At 36.3% G+C, this 21,675-nt stretch overlaps 2 protein-coding genes and 1 long non-coding RNA gene across 6 annotated transcripts in view; 2 read left to right on the forward strand and 1 right to left on the reverse strand.

Moving 5' to 3' along the window:
• The window catches only part of LOC309488539, a 42,705-nt gene that overhangs the window by 2,573 nt on the left and 18,457 nt on the right, over positions 1 to 21,675 (forward strand). The gene's annotated exons all lie outside the window — the stretch shown is intronic.
• On the forward strand, positions 14 to 8,134 carry LOC309488476 (uncharacterized protein). Of its 2 annotated transcripts, none has more exons than XM_082156736.1 (18): positions 14 to 290; positions 1,362 to 1,609; positions 1,715 to 1,823; positions 1,914 to 1,994; positions 2,210 to 2,611; positions 2,757 to 2,861; positions 2,994 to 3,226; positions 3,313 to 3,491; positions 4,232 to 4,325; positions 4,405 to 4,640; positions 4,913 to 5,027; positions 5,733 to 5,850; positions 5,940 to 6,031; positions 6,191 to 6,308; positions 6,414 to 6,515; positions 6,601 to 6,774; positions 7,458 to 7,634; positions 7,806 to 8,134. In XM_082156736.1, the coding sequence occupies exons 2-18, from the start codon at positions 1,529 to 1,531 to the stop codon at positions 8,012 to 8,014; spliced, it is 2,625 nt and encodes an 874-aa protein (XP_082012862.1). In that variant the 5' UTR covers positions 14 to 290; positions 1,362 to 1,528; the 3' UTR covers positions 8,015 to 8,134. The 2 variants fall into 2 exon arrangements, with proteins under 2 accessions (XP_082012862.1, XP_082012863.1); XM_082156737.1 differs by lacking the exon at positions 14 to 290 and having other exon boundaries at positions 332 to 1,609; positions 1,715 to 1,770; positions 1,803 to 1,823.
• On the reverse strand, positions 12,038 to 17,248 carry LOC309488522 (uncharacterized protein). Of its 3 annotated transcripts, XM_082156799.1 has the most exons (8): positions 17,089 to 17,248; positions 16,560 to 16,753; positions 16,079 to 16,241; positions 15,597 to 15,692; positions 13,828 to 14,097; positions 13,489 to 13,556; positions 12,901 to 12,944; positions 12,038 to 12,584 (listed from the first exon to the last, which is right to left on the reverse strand). In XM_082156799.1, exons 3-8 carry the CDS (start codon positions 16,143 to 16,145, stop codon positions 12,527 to 12,529), a joined length of 603 nt encoding a protein of 200 aa, XP_082012925.1. In that variant the 5' UTR covers positions 16,146 to 16,241; positions 16,560 to 16,753; positions 17,089 to 17,248; the 3' UTR covers positions 12,038 to 12,526. The 3 variants fall into 3 exon arrangements, 2 of the variants coding, with proteins under 2 accessions (XP_082012925.1, XP_082012926.1); XR_014202145.1 differs by lacking the exon at positions 17,089 to 17,248 and having other exon boundaries at positions 15,603 to 15,692; positions 16,102 to 16,241; positions 16,560 to 16,769; XM_082156800.1 differs by lacking the exon at positions 17,089 to 17,248 and having other exon boundaries at positions 15,603 to 15,692; positions 16,560 to 16,765.

The raw sequence follows: 21,675 nt of genomic DNA on the forward strand, positions 1-21,675 counted from the left end.
ACGATGATTTAAAAAAAAAAACACTACAGATGATAAAACCGTGACATATTATCATATGTAGTGATTTTAAAACATTTTCAGCATTTTTATATTGATTTTTTTTTCAGTTCAGCTAAAGTTTTTAACATATCACCATTTGACCACATTCGTGTGGCGCTGAATAAAAAAAATAAAAAATCAATGAACCAAAAGGAAGAAGAAGAAGAAGGCGGCGGCGGCGGCGGCGGCGGCGGCGGAGGAGTGGCGTGGCCAGGTTTTTTCCTGACAGTCCCAGTGCGAGGTCGATATAGGTAAGGTGTGAATTTTATGCTGTTGTTTTTTAATATATATTTATAAGTAGTTGTGTGTGTTTTTTGTAATTTATGTGGAACTAAATGAGTGCATTTTGCCGTCTGGGTTACAAATCAGTTGCGATAACTGTTAGCCATTTTACTCATTAAGAAAGTAACTGTTAACGTTACGTTATTTCATTGCGACCTACTATCTAACGTTAGCTTCATCGCTAGCAGCATGTTGCTATTTCACATGCATCTGCAATTTCTGTCATATTGCCACAAATAATTTCAGCCTAATGTATCCAAAACTGTAACGTTAAATGTTTTCTCTTAGAGAAAAAGGTAGTTTCAGCATTATACAAATAGGTCACAACAGTTTTACAGCTATCCAAATGATTTAAATTCAGGGTATCAATTCAGCTAGGTATAACATTTTAAAGACTTAAAAAAAATGCAGTAATGGCAAAATCGGTTGACGGAATCAATTGTTCATTGTACATTCATTGTTATTGCCTATTTTAGGTTATAGCCACAAGTCAAGTCATTTATTTATATATTGCTTTTTACAATACAGATTGTTTCAAATCAGCTTAAAAAAACAAACAAACATTAATTTAGTTCATTTATATAGCCGCTCTGGAGAAAACAGTGATGCCATTATCCAGTTCAGTTCAGTTCTCATAATGGTGCCAATGCAGGCAGATCAATAATATTGGTGAATATTAAGTGTCCCCACTTCACATGCAAAATAAAATTTATTTAATAATACCCACTAGTGCAGTGGTTCTCAAACCTGTCCTGGCACACCCAACACTGCACGTTTTCTTTCTCTCCCTAATCAAACACACCTGATTCAACTCATCAGCTCATTATTACATGGGTTAATGAGCTGATGAGTTGAATCGGGTGTGTTTGATTAGGGAGAGAAAGAAAACGTGCAGTGTTGGGGGTACGCCAGGACAGGTTTGAGAACCACTGCACTAGTGCATTCAGATTTATAGGCACAAACAGGTTGACAAGGACCAGTCTGTGCCCACACAGAGCCCTGGTTTGTTTTGTCTAATCATCTCATCTGTTTGTTTTCAGGTTTTTGTACCCATCCTTTATCACTGAAATATTTTACAAATCAATTGGTTCTTTTAAGAGCCAGTTTCTTTTTCCTCCTCTCTCTCTATTTCTCGCTTTCCTGTTTTGTATTTTTTTTAATGTTTTTACTTTATCCTTCAATTATTTCTATTTAAAAACATCTACAAATGGCATCAGAGTCATTACAACAATTTAATGAATGGCTGGAAGCAGCAAAAACCATGGCTGATGAGTTGGAAACCCAAAAAGTAAAATATTTCATTTATTTCTCTATCATGTTATTTACCTAAATTTAAAAGAAAATGCCTCTGCAAATGCTTCCCCAAAATGTATCATTTAGTTTTTACTTACAGACTAAAAAGAAAAGGAAAAAAAAGGGAACTGAAGTCTCCAATGTTTCCTGGAGAAAGAGAGACCAGCATGGGTACATCCTACCACAACGTGTTCAGAAGAAACGATCTGGTCAGTAAAATATACTGCATACTGTTGTTCACAAGTGTCTAAGCTTTTGGTCAGCAGTAATGTTTTCTATATCATTACGTGTGTTTGCAGTTAAACCTGCCGGCACTAGGGAGATCTCAGAGGTTGAGGAGGTGCAAATGAATGATATTCCGCAAGAGGTACCAAGTCTTAGTAAGCATATTGAATTGAAAGCCTAAATAATTTCAGCTTTTCTATTTAAATTTAAAATGTCACATATAGGCAACTGTTAAAGTATGTAATTCCCATTCCTATCATGCATATGAAGTGACAAAACCATATAAGAAATTGCTAATTTGCTTTATTAAAATGCATTATTGCAACTGGCTTTTTCCTTATTATTATCATTTTATTTTTTATTAATTTAGATCAAAATCTTCAGAGGCTAAAAAACCTGTTAACTTCTGTTGCTGTCTCTGCATCAGTGGAAGTAGAAGAGACACCCACCATGTCTGCATGGACCAAAAGACAGGTCATCTCTGAAAAGAAATTCAGGGCTGCAATGCCAGAGATTTTGAATTGCATGTTGGCTGCAGAGACCGTTACCCAGCATTCCTGTCAACAATGCAAAACTCTTGATGCTGTTGTCCGGTGCTTAGACTGTATCCCCTCAGGAAATCAGTTTTTCTGTTCATCAAGTGACACCGAGATCCACCGAAAAAATGTTTTCCATGATAGGGAAGCAATGTTTGATGGTTTTTTAAAACCCATTCCACCAACATCCGTAGTGGTGGTTGATGAAAGTGGCCAATATCAACTCCGTGAACAAGGTATGTTCAGATAATGTAGTAGTAGGTGCCCTCTGCAGTTTCCTTTAATTGAATTTTTTTTTACTTTGTTGAGTAAATGTGTAGACATTACTGATATTACTTTCTGAAATTTGACTTTCTGAAATTTGATTTTGACTTTCTGCAGTGTGTATGCTTCCAATTCCTCCACCAATACAAATCTGTTCCTGTGGTCCAAACCTTGACTTCAAAATGATCCCAGGAAAGCAGACCGTATTGGTGACTATCAACGGTATGTCTTGTCACTTCCTTCTACCTTTTTATATCCAACCAGATGAAGTCAAGCATAATAATGGCTCACTATATTCTTTTGTACTGTGCTGTACAAATACTGGCCAAATCGTAAACGCATGTTTGTTTTAAGGTCCATACAACCTGTGCCTGCCGTGTATAAGCTGTCCACTTTGCTCTTCCAAATGGACTCCTGGGATTAGTGACTTGCTTCAATACAGATACTGGCCAGCAACCACCAGCTGCCAAATGCTGTTTAAGTTTGATCTGTTCTCATCATTTGAGCAGATGAAATTAGCCAGCCCAGCTTTATCCCAACAAGCATTTCTCAGAATGCTTGAACATCGATGTCTTTGCACTGGTCGGGTAAGGGCTGTTTTAATTTCCAAAGTGTTTGAATTCCAGACTTCAAAATGTTTTATTTACCAAAATAATACCATCCTCCTTTCCAGACGGGTAGTATTTGTGGTGACACCTTCCACAGAGTCTTTCGGGAGTTTTCCTTCTGCAATTTTAGGAAAGAAGATATGTGCCTGATGGAGCCCTTTAAATGCCCAGCATGCACACCAGACATGCTGGCTATATCTGCAGACGGCAATAGAAAACATTACCGGTTCAAGAAATCCAAAGGGTAAGTGTAATTTTTCATTTCTTTTTTTAATTTGGATATAGGGTGGTGCAATGGTATTTTTGTGTCCATGCTGCATCTCACCTGTCACCCAGTGCTAGATGCGATGGGCTCTAGACCCCCCATGCCATGACCCTCTAAAGGAAAAGCAAGTATAGCTATGGATGGACTGATATATAGAGAAACTGTACTTTACCTTATTGCTGTTAAAAATAACAACCATTCGTGGCATCTAAACCTATTTCTTCAACATAATTTTTTTGGCTCTAGTCATTATATAATTATACTTTTATTTGAAATTCATGGAAAGTAACAAAATGTGTCAAATGTATGATTGCTTCACATTCAAACGTAAATGCTTTTACAATTTAAAAAGTGTTTTGAGAGAAATAGCACTGTTTTAAACAAGCTTTACAATTCTATGACAGCAATCTGGTAAATTGTTCAGGAACTTTTTCTCCCTTCTGTAGCCTGAAGACACAAACAAAAATAAAGATGTTATTTCTATTTGTACTTTAAACAGTATGTTTTTACTTACACAAGTTAATTCCAAATTACAACATTCATTTACACAGGACAAATACAAGCTGATACTCTAAACACAGTGTTCCAGATCAAATGTGATTTATACAGACTAAAATGTGTGGCACCTTTATGGTTAATTGTTATATTAATTTAGGTGAATGCAATGTTAAATCATTATTATGTAATTGTGTTGGCGATGAATTCCTCTTATTTAACAGGACAGACGAACCATCTCTTTTTGATGGACTGTTCATCGCACAAGATGCCAAAGTATCTGCCTTTGTTGACCAAATTAGAAGCCAGATGTTAAGTGTAAGGATTTCTTTAACTCTTTTTAATTGAATGTTTTCTTGTCCTGGGATTACATGTAACGTATTGTATCTACTTTCAGAGGACAGGTCATGATGTCTGTGGACCGGCAACATTTACAGCAGGCAGAGAAATCGCACAGAAGTCCAGGGCCAAGGTGGATGAAGAGGGCCTTGAAATAGCTGTGTGCAGACATGGAATTTTGCTGCAAGGCTTGAACCACTACCGTGGTGAAATATATGCCTACCCAATGTTCCTGCAGAAGGAGCTGGCACAAGCTGCAAATGCAACATTCTTTTGTATGGACATTGCTTGCAGGTAGATAGCCATTGCCAAATGATAACTGAAGTTTTTACTGATGTTTTACCTTTATTAATAACCATTAACACCATGACTAGCTAAATATCACACATTTTTTATATTATGGAATTAGAAAATGAATATGGCTACTACCTTATCAGTACTGATATGACAAATTACCATACATATGACTACATACTGTAGTGTTATTTGATTGGTTACAGGAATTGTACTAGTCACTTAGGTCCTGGTTTGTCTCCTTACCAGTTTTGGCAATTTTTTCTTTACAGGTACTGGCCTTATTTGGAAAAGATGGCAGAAAAGATACCCGAGCTCCAACCACTTACCATGATGAAACCTTTTTTATCTGTAATGCATGCCAAGGCTCACACTGGCAAATGTGAGGTACTGTGTGCGAGTTAAGTTTACGTTTTAATGTTAAGTTTTTTTAGAAACATCCTTACAGCATCAGAAAAATTTAGCTTGATTATTATCTCGGAAAATATGCACGTTTCATAAGTCAAAAGTAGTACCGGTAAACATTATTGAAATACTTTAATGCAGTGGTTTTCAGACCTGTCCTGGAGGACCCCAGCACTGCATTGTGTACAGTATGTCTCCCTTATCTGACACACCCAATTCAGGTCTTGCGGTCTCTACTAATGAGCTGATGAGTTAAATCAAGTGTCATATAAGTGAGATATACAAAATGTGTAGTGCTAATCTTCAAGGACAAGTTTAAAACTACTTATTTAGTGTCTGTGTGTGTTGGGTGTATATATACACACAATGCTTATGAACTTTTTAAACATAGTTAACATTACTATCAGTGATCACACTGTTACAAGAGAATTGATCATTCTGGTTGAACAGCAGGGTTGTTTGCAGGATTTGCTTCCCGATCCCGTCCAAAAGTTCTAACTGCACAATTGCAGTTGTGAAAGCTTTTCTTTCATTGTTATCCTACCTCAGAACATTTTATATTTTTAAAATATTAAACATCAAAATTTGCTCATGGCACCAAATTCAATTGATGATACACAAACTAATAAATAAGATTGATAAAGGTCTTTAGAATGATAAAGGTCTTGGTCTTCTTCTTGGGAGCAGGTCAGGTGGGGCGGTAGAAGCCAGGAGGGTGCAGGAAACACTGTTGGTGAAGAGGTGGAACAGGTCAATAGCTTCCTTTCAAGGGCAGCTCTTACTACAAAGTACATGACCAAGTCAGGTTGGTTGAAAAAAAGGGTTAACCATTGTGTTTGACACAATGCTAGATTGTACAATTGATTTGTTCTTATCGGTTTTGTTTTTTTATAGGCAGAGGAGATATGATTACTGTACTTGCCATGGGATGGAACAATAGGAAGGTGGAGAGTCTCCACAAGACACTGGCGAAAAGATTTGTCAATGTAAGAAGCCTAGACCGCATGTTAAGGTGTTTCCTGGGCCCTGGAGACACTATGAATGTGATTGTGCTCTCCCCTGCATTTTCTTTCAGGGGCAATTGTGGTTAATTCTGCAGTGATACTATGTTTTCTGTCATTTAAAAAAAAAATCTTTTTAAATAGATTACACAGAGAGCAGAAATGGAAGCAGCCAATCTTGAGAGTCTCAAGCAGGAGTTAAACATCTCTATGGAAGATGCAGATCGGTGGGTGTGTGATGTCAAGCAATGGGCAGCCACTGGTATGTAATATAGTCGCTGGTGTATACATTTCCATATATATTTGTCTACATTTTTGATACTGTGTTTTCTGTAATGGTCGACTTTGCTTATTTCTGGTTTTCAAGAGAGAGACATTACTCACAGTAGCCAGGAAGAGCTCCAGAGTGAAATCGATGAGATTATTTATTCAATCCGAAGAAAGAAGCATGATCTGTATCGACAAAATGGTAGGCTATTTGATACTACATCACTCAACTTGCATTTTGTAAAAAAAAAAAAAATTTCTAACATTTTTTTTTTTTAAACTTACAGACAGCAACCAAACAAGGCAACGCAAACGGAGAAGACTTGGTGAGCTCAAAAAGACACTCAGAGAGAAGATAGTGCTGTACAACACCATTCCTGGCTGTGAAGAGAAAATTGGCACCGAAGCAGCATGCAGTCTCTCTGATGACTTGATTCTGCCTTGGGAAGCACAAGGAGACGGTAATTAATGTGTTTATTTTTGTGCTTTTTTGAATTCACAAAATGCAGTTGATTGTTAATATAAGTAATAACACTCAGCAATTTAACACTGCCACCCAGTAAAAAAGGTGTAACATACAGTAAAGAATAACACATTATATATTCTGTTGCTATCTGAAAAGTTATCTGTAATGTTACCATATAAAGACATAGTGATAATCTGATAGTTATTGTTACTCCTGTAACACACCTTCTATACTAGTAGTGGTCATCACTTTTTTTTTATATATAAGAGCTGCAATAGCCAAATACATTTAAGAAGAGAGCCATATCTATTCTGAAATGGCAAAATCCAACCCAAGCATGAAATCACAATTAGATATGTCTTTAATAAAAAAAATAAAAACATATCTTAATACTGGCCTGAGCTTTTTTTTTTTTACTTTCTGTTGTATTGTAATGTAGTGTGATGTTTCAGTTGTTGTCAATTGTGTATTGGCTGCATTATTATATGCATACTTAAGGGATGATACAGTTAGGATATTGTTATATTACTACCCTTGTACATTTTTATAAAGTTATTCATCAATATTATTCTCAAGGCGCTCAAAATGACTAGTGAAGAACACTGCTAGAGGTAAAGCTGAATATGTTGTGTGTTAGTGTTTGAAATTTTTCCTCTCCACTTTTATTTTCAAAAATAGTGGCGAGTCTCTGCTTGAAGAGACGACTGTTTGATCAAGTCATGCTGGTCAGGCGCATGGAGGAGGAGAAGATAATAATTGTAAAAGAGATGACTCAGCATTATCAGCATCTAAAAAAAACATTGGACAAACTGGACAGTCTTCTTCGGGAAACTAAAGAGGACATCAAGATCCATAGTACGTACGATAAATGTTTTTTATTGAATGTGTATAAATAAGGTTATCCCACTAACCAGGATGTTATAGTTTCCTGTAAATATTGCTTTAAAAAAATCACAATTCTTAGTGTTTTTTTTTTAATGAAATACTGCTTAATAATCGTCAATTTTCTTCACTTTTTACCTCAAGATCCGCCTAGAGAGCTGACCGAAGATGGACACAGGGGGCTCTACTGCTGTATCTTACACAAGCGGCACATTCTACAGCAGAAACTTGCAGCAGTCACCAGCACCTATGGCAGTGTCAACACAGACCCTTCCCTCTTCTTGCTGGAGGAAGATGTTGAAGAGGAGAGTGAGGACAACAGCAGTCCAGAACTTTCTGAAGAAGAGTTTTAAAGTTTTAGAACAAACATTTGAAGCATTGGATTCGTCATCTTCCCAAAATCAGATTTTTGAGTCTGGAAATTAAATATTTTTCAGATTAATTAAAAAATAAATAAGTAAAAGTCAGTCTTACCCTGAGCTACTGTGTTTGTTTTTTACACCAATATTTTCTAACTCTTTGCAGATTTGAATAACAGAAGGGTCTACATTATCCATAAACCTCTGTCACCATTGTTATAGAGGCATAGCTTGCTTGCTTGTTACTTTTATATTACATATTTTACACGTGGCATTACATTACACCTACAACTTTTAAAAATAATGATTTATTGCAAATTTAATAAATATTTATATTAACATAAATTTTTGGTTGTTGATGCAATATATTTAATATTACATTTAGCATATGCATATTAATTTGTATGCATAGACTTTAGCACAAGTTGTATATCCCATGATAAAACATTAATTAATTTGAATAAAACTGACAAATACTCTTTTTCTTCCTCACTTTACATTAACTACAATACTACTCATACAGATCAATACAAACTACAGATTTTGTAGAATACAGTGTATTTATATTTTAGATCTTGTAAATATATGTATTCAATATTATTTTGCATCTATATCCTTAACAATAATTAACATGATCATAGTGCCCTGAATGCTGATACTGATGTTCTTAATTTTATAACTTTTCTTTAGCATTTTGCTCACAAGTGGCCAAAGCAGGATATTAGTTCATAACAATACATACAAGTTAATGTACACATCATTCATATTACTTTTTCTTTATTTGTATAATGCCTGTGAAACATTGTATTGCAGGATTTTACTCATTTAACTTATTACAGCAATAAACAATCCTGCATATAGATTGATATCTAGGGTTAGGGTTAGGTACGCGTGTGTGTGTGAGAGAGAGAGAGAGAGAGAGAGAGAGAGAGATAGAAAGTGTGTCTGTGTGTGAGAGAGAGTTTGTGAGCTTTAGGGTTAGGTGTGTGTGTGTGTGTATGTGTGTGTGTGTGTGTGTGTGTGTGTGTGTGTGTGTGTGTGTGTGTGTGTGTGTGTGTGAGAGAGAGAGAGAGTGTGTGAGCAATAGGGTTTAGGGTTAGGTACATTTGTGCGTGTGTGTGTGTGTGTGTGTGTGTGTGTGTGAGAGAGAGAGATAGAAAGTGTGTCTGTGAGAGAGAGTGTGTGAGCAATAGGGTTTAGAGTTAGGTACATTTGTGTGTGTGTGTGTGTGTGTGTGTGTGTGTGTGTGTGTGTGTGTGTGTGTGTGTGTGTGTGTGTGTGTGTGTGTGTGTGTGTGTGTGTGTGTGTGTGTGTGTGTGTGTGTGTGTGAGAGAGAGATAGAAAGTGTGTCTGTGTGTGAGAGAGAGTGTGTGAGCAATAGGGTTTAGGGTTAGGTACATTTGTGTGTGTGTGTGTGTGTGTGTGTGTGTGTGTGTGAGAGAGAGAGAGATAGAAAGTGTGTCTGTGTGAGAGAGAGAGTGTGTGAGCAATAGGGTTTAGGGTTAGGTACATTTGTGTGTGTGCGTGTGTGTTTGTGTGTGTGTGTGTGTGTGTGTGTGTGTGTGTGTGTGTGTGTGTGTGTGTGTGTGAGAGAGAGAGAGAGAGAGAGATAGAAAGTGTGTCTGTGTGAGAGAGAGAGTGTGTGAGCAATAGGGTTTAGGGTTAGGTAAATTTGTGTGTGTGCGTGTGTGTGTGTGTGTGTGTGTGTGTGTGTGTGTGTGTGTGTGTGTGTGTGTGTGTGTGTGTGTGAGAGAGAGAGAGAGAGATAGAAAGTGTGTCTGTGTGAGAGAGAGAGTGTGTGAGCAATAGGGTTTAGGGTTAGGTACATTTGTGTGTGTGCGTGTGTGTGTGTGTGTGTGTGTGTGTGTGTGTGTGTGTGTGTGTGTGTGTGTGTGTGTGTGTGTGAGAGAGAGAGAGAGAGATAGAAAGTGTGTCTGTGTGAGAGAGAGAGTGTGTGAGCAATAGGGTTTAGGGTTAGGTAAATTTGTGTGTGTGTGTGAGAGAGAGAGAGAGAGAGAGAGAGAGAGAGAGAGGGAGAGACAGAAAGTGTGTCTGTGTGAGAGAGAGAGAGTATGTGTGTGCCTGTGTTTGTGTGAGAGAGTGTGTCTCTCATAAGATCATGATTAATTTGATAAATTCTGCAATTTGTCATTTTTAACTGTTTAATCACAATTTTTTTCTTGCAATTTGAATTCATGCATTTTACTCCTTAGACCTCCCTAACACACAAACGTTATGCCCTCATTGATTTTTATGTTGGTTAAGTTAGTGAAATATGTAAGGGTTAATGCCCGACGAGGTGTCCATTATCAGGTATTAATGGACGACGGCGAGGCGTGAACCGTCCGACGCGCAGCGGAGGACGGTTGCCTCCGCCGAAGTCCATTATACCTGACAATGGACACCTCGAAGGGCATTAACCCGCTTATACCATGGTCACTTACGAAAGAAAGAAATATTTAATCAATTAATAATACTTTAATGTGTTTCAGAGTAAAAATTTTAGAGTTTCCTAAATCGTTTTTATTAGGCCTACAGCAAATATTGTCAACCATTCACTCACGTGTTGAAAGGAAAGCAAGCAAGACAGAAAGACAGGCAATGGCAGCAGGCCTATGCCAGACGTAACTTACACACTATAAGGACGCCTTTCCTAGGTGTACATTATCACTTTTTAACGGACACCCTGCAGCCAATCAGAATCGAGTATTCACCCAGACCATGGTATAATAGGTTTTATACTCTGTCACAATAGAGACCGGTGGGAAACACCATAGTCAGAATTCATTCAAATACTTAAATTAGGCCTATTTACACAACACATTCCAAGACATCCATAATCTTGCTCTGTCATTTCATGAAGGAGGCTTAGTGAGATGAAAAGGTTGTCATGGACAAAGTTACACCCTGGAGGAACTTCTGCTTGTTCGGCTAGACCTCTATGGGCTAGAGTAGACCAAGGACTACATTTGGGCCCTGTCCTAATAGGCCAGTTTCATTGAGATGTGTGTGCACTCATTCAGTGCACTGAAGATGGGCCATGCATCGTTGAAAGGGTTGTTTGGGGCACACCAATTGGTTCTCGTGAAGCATCTGCCTCATCCTCTAGATTCTAGAGGATGAGGCAGATGTTCATGAGAACCAATTGGTGTGCCCCAAACATCAATTGTGACCGTTAACAAATTTACACCTCTTACAAGCAAAATATATATGCAGGAGTATAATTCTCAAAATATATAAGTAGTAGACCCTTTAGAGAATATATGTACAAAATTTGATAGTTCTATCTGTTAATTAAGGTGTTTTATATAATACTTTTTAGTCTGAGGAATACATCTTCTTCTAGATGTGCAAGTCACATGACAGTAATACATTTTAATCACGACAATCTATTTTTTTCTTTAAAAAGTTTAATTTCTTGCCCAAAGCCAATAACAACACTTAAATAAGAAAAAATATGCGGTCATAATTATGACCAGTGGGATTAAATGTGTAGCAAAGACAGGGGTTTCCCATGGCAATGATTATATCTCTCAGGCCAATAACAAGTTTTACAATGAATGGGTGATTTCATAACAGAGGATAAATCTTGACTACATTACCCAATTATATCAAAGCCCAGTGACGGGTGGGCGTGGCATGGGGCATCATTTAAAAGCATTGTTCTCGTATTAATAGTATTCAATCGCTGTCTTCCTTGTGTTCTTACCTACAGAAAAGGACGTACCAGCTTCAGATGGTTCTAAACCAAGGCCCAAAAGTATATTGGTCTATCCTCCCATACACACATTATAGATATGACTGTGGGCTAATAGGTCATTTAGGGTAATGAATGATAATAATAATACCAACAACAACATGGCTTTCTTACATTTTCAGCAGTAAACAGATCATTAAAGGCATTAAGGGTGCATATGTTTTCTCTTAATCTAAAATTACAAATATAAACAATGGTAAAAATCAAGAGTATATGAAGGAACAGAGCCAGTGACATATTTCAAAACATTTGATGAGTCCACTCATCAAAAACAGATAATGTTCTGTACAAAGCAGCAACAGAAACAGAACACAAGAATAAACCAAACTGCTATGTCTTACACTGAAAGACAAAATTGCAAGTCATATAAGGCATCCATTTTACAACCTAGCAACAAAAAATACATCGGAACACACACACACAGACAGACACAGACACAGACACAGACACACAGACACAGACACAGACACACACACACACACACACACACACACACACACACACACACACACACACACACACACACACACACACACACACACACACACACACACACACACACACACACACACACACTTAGTCAAAAAATGGCTTGCTTGAAAACTCAGTTCCCAGTTTTGCACAAACAAATATATAGAAGCTTATTCTAATTATGAATTAATAGAACAAAACATTGCATATAAAAAGACAATCATAATACAAACACTGTTACTTTGACACTGAGGTTGAGAACACATCAAGAGATTTCTTCATGATGAACTTTGAATATTTTCTCTTGGCTCCCAGGAGTTTTTCCACTTTTTCCCACTGTAAGACAGCAAAAAATGTTAGTTACAATGCTTATTAATGGAATATAAATACTATCTTGGTTCTCAACAAAGGCTTGATAAAAAAAATACTTCAAACTAAGAGTGGTTGAAAACATTAAAGAATAGATAAAAAAATAAAAAGCACACCATTTTAATTACATTGAAGTCTGAAGTCCTGATCAAACTGCAACTTCAGTTAAAACTGAATAAATGTTTTTGCAATGTAAATTTTTCTCTCTAATGTTTTTATATTAAAAAAAAAGTTCCGTAAATTTTCTACAGTACAGCATATAAACTTCAAATAATATGCATACCATCCAGAGCAAGGATGCCACTGCACCAACACCTCCGCATGACCCTTAGCAGAAACAGAAAGAAACATGGGTTAATGTTAATGACATTTACTTACAACACATGAAGTTACAGTCATACATCTGCTGAACGGTAAATACAAAATTAAATCCAAGTGAAAATAAACAAAGTGAAATAAATAGTTAGTTGGACTAAATCTATCATAATAAGCATAATAAAACTTTAATTAATAATTATTAGCACAATTCAATTTATTACTATATTATCAATACAATTTTGTAATATTGTATACTGCAATACTGCAGTTTTTGTTTTTGTCACACTACCATTTCTATGGTTAAGGTTTTAAATTTGCACAACTTAAATTGTGAAGTAAAATATTTCTTATTACACGGTTTAACATTATAACACAAATTATATAAATACCTAAACCTTACATTAATCATCTAGTATATTTTGTAATGTTTCTTTTTTGTGCAAATACATTGCAATTACAACATACAAAAGTACAAAATAGTATTGTTGCTGTGAATGTTTTTTTTAGGATGGGGGGGTGGGGTTATTTCAGTATTTTGCTATTTAAAACAAACCTCCCTGATTCTTTTCTTCAAAATTTTTTTGTAGGGGAAATTGGTTGAGTCTTTATGCATGGGGCATTCTGAAACAAATAAAAATATGGTTATAATTTGACACAAGTAAAATAAAAAGTTCAACAAACAATCAACTCTTGGTTTGGGTACGTTATGGTCACAACACTGAATAGCTTAATATAAATATGTTGCAATATGTGTAAAAGAAAATATTACAATATTTACATTTGTAGAATTCTAACCCAGCCTTTAAAAAAAACAATGAGAAAGGCCATGTTCTTTTAGCTCTAAAAAGCTCTCATTATGTTAAAATAAAAAACAAAACAAATCCACACATACCTTTATTGTCTGCTTTCCTCTTTCTTTTTCTTTCTTTTCCTGAGGAAGATACTGGACCTGGACTGCCTAGCTCAGTGGACAGTTTAGAATAGGAAGAAAGAGTTGAGGCCGGTGGCAGAGAAGAGACCAGAGAAGAAGAAGGTAAAGGACTAGACTCAGAGAAGGTGAAAACAGGATGAGAAGCCAAGGAGGAAGATGCAGGAGGAAGAGTGTCAGACTCAGGACTGAGCAGAGATGAAGACTCTGATGCTGGGTCTGCTGATGGAGTCTCTGCACACATAAAAATAAATAAATAAAAACTGCTGGAATACACTATACAACTTGTAGCCTCTGTTCTGGGCACAATAAACTAAAATACATGTGCCTACATTGCTTAGGAAACACATAACCAAATAAAACAACATGGGCCGGTTTCACATACATTAAGCCAGGTTTAAGCCTTTCACCATGTCCTAACCAACGCGATGCGATAAGATTCCAGCGACAAGCAACTTGCCTGTCCACACCAAAAGCGACGCGACTGCGAGATGCGTCAAAATCAATCAAAACCCACAGCCAATCAGAACAGCATGTAGGCGGGGCCGGGCTCTCGCTGCAAATGCATAGCACCAGGGTAAAGACTAATCTTGACGGCATTCGCAAGAAAATGTAACCTGTGTGTGTTACACAGGTTATGTGAAGTAGCCTACATAATGAAATGTACACTTATTACACCATTTAAACATTATTTAAAATACATAATGAGTCACTAAAACAATATTTCTCCAAAAATAGACTTGTTTGTTCACAGTTTGAATGTTCTTGTTTCCCCATTCGTTTAATTTCAAGATCTGATGTGAATTCTCCATTGTTGCTTTTACAGCTACAAAGCTGGAGCACTGAATGATATTCAGAGTCACATTACACACTTTTAACATTAAGTAAAGCACATAAACAGTATGTTTAAAGATTATCATTGCCACACTTTGTGTTTGTTGTTCCAGCGCGGCGTCACAGAAAAAGAGAAACCGTTTCTAAAATAGAATCGTCACATGCTGCCGTTGCGGCTGGTTAGGACAAAAAAATGTATTAATATGGAAGATAACCTTTTATCTCCTGTCGCGGTGTTGATCGCATGTACTAAAGACACGGTGTTTGTTCAATTAGGACATTTAAGTAACTTTAATAAATGTGCCCTATAGCAGCTGAAACATGCATTATAGTCTGGAACTAGCTTAAGCCTTGTTTGTGAAACAGGGAAAGTGTTTGATAATCATAGCCTGAAGCTAAAAAATAAATACAAATAAAAGTCTGGCCATCATACACTACATTATTTCCTGCGAAATGTTACTGCCCAGAATGTGTAGGCTGGCTCTGACTTCTAGCAACTAGCATCAATTTCTGAATTGAGGCAAAAATATGGGCAAAATTCATGTAGTGTATTCCAGCCTTAAGCTGCACAAAGACATACATGGTGTGAAATTGTAAAACCAATACACCATTACACCACCATGTACAGATACAGTTCATACAATGTGCTCACCTTAACAATATAGTTTACTATAGTATAGTATGTAGTAATCTATGGAAATAAATTGTAGAATTAAACAAAATATATTTAATGTATTTTGTTGTTTTCAAGGATGAAACATTTATGATTTTATGAGTGTAATGAGTGTAACTCTTAGGGTCTGCATTTGGACAGATATTATTATTTGGTGGGTGACAGGTGCAAAAAAAATAGTTTGCTGTACAAGAACATGTTAGTTAAATTGAATGAAACATTTTACCATTACCGGTAAGCAGAGATGGGGAATCTGATGCTAGGTCTGCTGATGTGTTAATGGCAGAACTCTCTCCTGTGCTGCTTGGTGCTTTTATAGCCACTGTTGGATAAAAGAAACTGTGATGTGGACATGAGAGTAATAATAATTAAATAATAATTCAGCAAAAATAAATAAATAATAAAATAAAGTGTTATTATGGTTTTATTATTTTATTTATTTGTTATTACGTTTAAGTCCACATATGGGTTGTTTTTATTAATGTAATATCAATTTAACATTATCAAAATAATACCCTGCTCAAGTTTTATTATGTAATTTCCCCTATGTAAAAACACTGGAAGTATTGTTTTTATATGCAATTTTTAAAACCTAAGGTGAGAAAAAAATATATAATAATCATAATAATATATATATAATTGAGGATGCACTAATAAGCAATTAAATATGTGAAAATTCTGCATGCATTGAGCATTTGTGTTTATTACCATTAAGAAGACTTTCATACAACCTCTTTATGGTAAGAAAAGCATCCTGAGTTTCTTCTGTATCCATCTTCCAAGGACAGAAGCACTCAGCAGAAAAAACATTTGAGGTTCTCCTGGCAAGGAGAAGGAGTGGGAACCTCTCTAAAAGCTCCCACTTGTGGAGCTGGAATAAAATTGAGACAGAATTATAAAACTAATAAGGGGGAGAGGGAGAGAGGGAGAGGGAGAGGGAGAGGGAGAGGGAGAAAGAGAGAGAGAGAGAGAGAGAGAGAGAGAGAGAGAGAGAGAGAGAGAACTTCTTTATCAGACCTGAGTTCAATGGAAACAAACAGATGTTACACCTAAGTCCTTATGCACTGAAAAAAGAATTGCTGAAGCCTTTGTATATAAATATAACAACGACATGTGTGTATAAGCTAAATATCAGGGATTATTTACAGTACTTACTATTTTATGACTAACATCTGAAAGATAAACCTACCAGTAGATTTGTTGCATCATAAACTTTGTTCACACTGCAGGTTTTTTTTTGCCGGTCAATCCATTCTTGGGAAAGCTGTTCTTTTTTTTCTCAAGCTTTTGCTTATACGGCTGCTTGGCACTACAGTGTTGACATGTTTTGCTTGCTACTCCAATTTTTGTACTGCATATGTAGCAATCCTTTAGAGTAGGCATCTGTAAAAAGAAACATGAATGATATGTGTTATGAGGGGATAATAAATAAAAAAATTCACCCTTTGTTGACAAGTCACAGTCTCCAAAAATATTGTTACCACAGTGACCTAACTTTCAAAACATTTAAAGAAAACTGAAACAGTATAATGCTACTCAGAACCTGGTTTTAAAAATTGTTTTATCAACTTAAAGGCGACATGAAATCAAAATATACCGGATTTACTTTGCTGGTGCATATTACTAGTCTTGAGGTGAACAATTAATTTATGCAAGTATATACACAGAAAAAAAATATGTTTGCCGTGGTAATCTTTCATCAAAATCTGAAAAGTTACTTTTGGTCTGGAATGGCGTTCCTTCTCTGATGATGTAGGTTTAACGGCTTGGGTTGGGAAACGCCTAACCACTCCCCTCAAACCGTTAGTCTGCTATGAGCAGAGATGGAGAAGAGGAGCGCTAGAGTAAAACCCTGCCCTCTGTTCAAAATTCCCTTTCACATGCAACTTCCAGTTCACAGGGACTTTTTTTTGTTTTTTGTATTTGTGGTAGACTATTATTGAAAGCATCAGAAGAAGGCTATAAAAGAGGTTTTAGATCAAATGTCATAATACATAGTTATAGACTGTTGTTGACTTCTAAAACAGATATGAATGACACGTGAGGTATGTAGTATAACAGATCATAAAAACATTGTCTTAACATCAACAATAGCTGGTTGTCTAAGTGGTGTCCGCAAAATAATATAGAATTCATAGACAATTAGAAAAGTTTTTGGGGCAGACTTGACCTATTGAAAAGAGATGGTATTCATCCCTCCTGGGATGGTGCTGCTCTTCTCTCTAGAAATATGGCACATTGTCTTAGAGCTCAAACATGACGATTTGGGGCTCAGGTCAGGAAGCAGACAGACTGGCTAAACTGACCGTCTGCTAGCTGTCTCACGTCACTGAGGTCAGATAAATCCCAACACATAGAGACTCTTTCACCTAGATATCATCATATAGAGACTGTGTCTGTTCCCCAAATTAGAAATACAAAAATTTAAGGGTAAAATATTTATTAATGAAAAAAAAAAACAGGGAAAAAAAATTCATTGTCATGAAAAATTCACACTCATTGTCATAATCATACTTTAGATCTAATATTGTCAAATGGAATCAATGTTAATGCCATTGAAATTCTGCAGCAGAGTGATGACATCTCAGATCATTATCTAGTCTCGTGTATACAGTACTCCATTTAGCCAAGGTTGCTAAGCCGACTCCATGTTACAAATATGTTAGAACTATCACTTCTGCCTCTAAAGATTGCTTTATTAATAATATTCCTGATCAGTTTAATCTCCTCAGAATTCCAGATAGCTTAGAAGAACTCGATATTGCGACAGAAACTTTTGACTCTCTCTTTTACAGCACTTTAGAAAACAACACTAGACGCTTTTCTAATTTCGTGGAGAGAGAGCACGACTGCGTACAGAAAGGCCTTGAAAACTGCTAGATCTGCTTATTTTTAGACTTTGTTTTCGAAAACAAACACAACCCTAGGTATTTATTGATACAGTGGCTAAATTAACAAGAAATAAAGCTTCTACTTCTGAAGTTTCCAAAGAGCATAGCAGTAATGACTTTATGAACTTCTTTACTTACACGATTGATAATATTAAAGAGAAAATTATAACTATGCAACCGTCTACTACAATATTGCATCAGGCAGTGCAATGTAGTGTCCCTGAGGAAAAATTCCATTAATTCGTTGCTATAGAAGAGGAAGAATTGCCTAAACTCGTTAAATAATCTAAATCAACAACATGTATGTTATACCTTATGCCGATTAAGCTACTGAAAGAAATGCTTCCAGAGGTCATAGATCCTCTTCTTAATATCATTAATTCATCTTTGTCACTAGGATATGTAACGAAAACTTTTAAGCTGGCTATTATTAAACCTCTTATTAAAAAAAACGCAACTTGATCCTAGAGAATTAGTCAATTACAGGCCGATCTCAAATCTACCCTTTTTGTCAGATAGACTAGAAAAAGCAGTTTCTTCACAACTATGTTCCTTTTTAGAAAGAAATGGAATCTGCGAGGATTTCCAGTCAGGATTTAGACCGTACCATAGTACTGAGACTGCTCTCATTAGAATTACAAATGATTTGCTCTTATCAATCTGATCATGGTTGTATCTCTCTATTAGCGTTACTCGATCTTAGTGCTGCATTTGATACCATTGACCACAACATACTTTTAAATAGACTCGAAAATTATGTTGGCATTAGTGGAATTGCATTAGCATGGTTTAAATCATACTTATCTGACCGTTATCAGTTTGTAGCAGTAAATGAAGAGATGTCTTATCCATCACAAGTTCAGTATGGAGTACCACAAGGCTCAGTACTAGGACCATTGCTGTTCACTCTGTACATGCTTGGGAGATATCATTAGGAAGCATGGGATTAATTTTCACTGTTATGCCGATGATACTCAGCTCTATATCTCTTTGCGCCCCGACAAAACTTGCAAATTCAAGAAATTAACGGAATGCATAGCTGATATAAAAATTTGGATGACTAATAATTTCCTATTACTTAATTCTGAAAAAACAGAGTTTCTAATGATTGGACCAAAAACCTCTGCACGTACTAACCTAGAATACTGTCTAACAATTGATGGCTGCTCTCTCAAGTCTTCGTTATTGGTTTGGAACCTTGGTGTGCTCTTTGATACCAATCTTTCATTTGAAAGCTACATTTCTAGCATCTGTAAAACCCAGTGTTGGGCAAGTTACTTAAAAAAAGTAATTAGTTATAGTTACTAGTTACTTCTCACAAAAAGTAACTGCGTTAGTAACTGAATTACATCATTACAAAAGTAACTAATTACCAGGGAAAGTAACTATTGCGTTACTTAAAAAAAAAAAAAGTTTAAATATAAGAAATTTCTTGGATACCCCCAATATGAAATGTTCAATGAATGAAATTGACACTAAATAGAACATCTTATTATTATAAAACGTTGTACACTAATCTACACTATTTTAATGTTGCTGTGGGACAATGTGAGAGACACCTATTAACTTAAATATTAAAATATTATCATTACTATAGTGCAACAATAAAACAATAGATGGTTTAGAACTTTTAATATTTATTGCACAGACCACAACTGGCCAACAAATAAGTCTAAAAATAAATTATGCTTCTTAAGAAATGTACCAAAAATAAATAAATAGTAGCCTAATAAAAATATACATACACATACACTAGTGCATATAATTAAAATGATAAAACTTAACTCACACACCTTTACAACTGGTAGACATTCTGTATAGCCTACTTGAAGTATTTTCTTCCTCACAATAGTAAGTTTAACAAAAAGTGCTTTCAATATAATACTGAACAATGTATCAACATAAATAATAATAAAACAATATAATCTTTTGGGGGGTTATTTTCATAATCTACAGAGAACGTCATCATCAGAGGTTATTTTAGCCAAATTCTAGTCGTGTTTGCCGCACGTGCTCACAACCGTCAAACAAATATGTTTGAACGTTCCCTGCAGGTTATTTTGGAGTTTATGTTATATAAACTAATTAAAACATTGCATATGATACCAATATGCTACAGAGATTATTCAAATGCTGATATGTGTAATTTATTTATAAATAAAGTATTTATGCTCGGACACATTCGGTCTCTGTCGCGCACTGTCGAGCGCGTTCTCGGACACACTCGGTCTCTCTCGCGCACTGTCGAGCGCGTTCTCGGACACACTCGGTCTCTCTCGCGCACTGTCGAGCACGCTCGGGGCATTCGCCTCGCTTTTGTCGAGTCCCGCGCCTCATAAACACTCACACACCAGAGAAAAAACTTTGCAGCTCCTATGGCTGAGAGAGAGAGCCTACTCGGATGAAAACCGCTTCAGTGAGCTCAATTAAAGTAACGCCGCATTTTTATTGACAGTAACGGTAACGGCGTTGTAATGGAGGAAGCAGTAATTAGTTAGATTACTCGTTACTGAAAAAAATAACGCCGTTAGTAACGCCGTTTATTTATAACGCCGTTATTCCCATCACTGGTAAAACCGCATTCTTCCATCTTAAAAATATATCTAAATTACGACATATGCTTTCAATGAAAAATGCGGAACAGTTAGTTCATGCGTTCATGACCTCAAGGCTAGATTATCGTATTGCTCTTATGGTGGTTTCCCTGCACGCATAATAAACAAACTACAGCTGATCCAAAACACAGCAGCTAGAGTTCTTACTAGAACCAGGAAGTATGACCATATTAGCCCGGTTCTGTCAACACTGCATTGGCTCCCTATTGAACATTGTATACATTTTTAAATATTGCTGATTACTTACAAAGCACTGAATGGTTTAGCTCCCCAGTACTTGAGCGAGCTCTTAACGCATTATAGTCCTTCACGTCTAAAATTCTGGCCAGTTGATAATACCTAGAATATCAAAAACGACTGCTGGCAGTAGATCCTTTTCCTATTTAGCACCTAAACTCTAGAACAGTCTCCATAACATTTTCCGGGAAGCAGACACACTCTGTCAGTTTAAATCTATACTAAAAACACATCTCTTTAACCTGGCATACACAAGGAAAATTATACATTCCTATTATTCAAATCAGTTAAATGATTTTTAGGGTGCATAAATTAGGTCAGCCGGAACCGGAAACACTTCCTATAACACCCGTGACCCGATGTACACCGAAGAAGACAAACATACAGCAAAGGTCACTCATATGAAGCAACATCTTGGGTCTTCTAAACAGAGAGCACTGATGCATTCCCAAAAACGTGTTCTCTGCTGAATTGGAGCAAGGAGGAGCTCAAGAAACAGATAGCTAAGCTCCAAAGTCAGTTAGTCGATCTTACGACAAAGCCTAAAACCCAGAAGAAATTC

The sequence above is a fragment of the Leuciscus leuciscus genome (genome assembly GCF_965113295.1).
Source record: "Leuciscus leuciscus genome assembly, chromosome: 23".
Taxonomy (NCBI): Eukaryota; Metazoa; Chordata; class Actinopteri; order Cypriniformes; family Leuciscidae; genus Leuciscus; species Leuciscus leuciscus.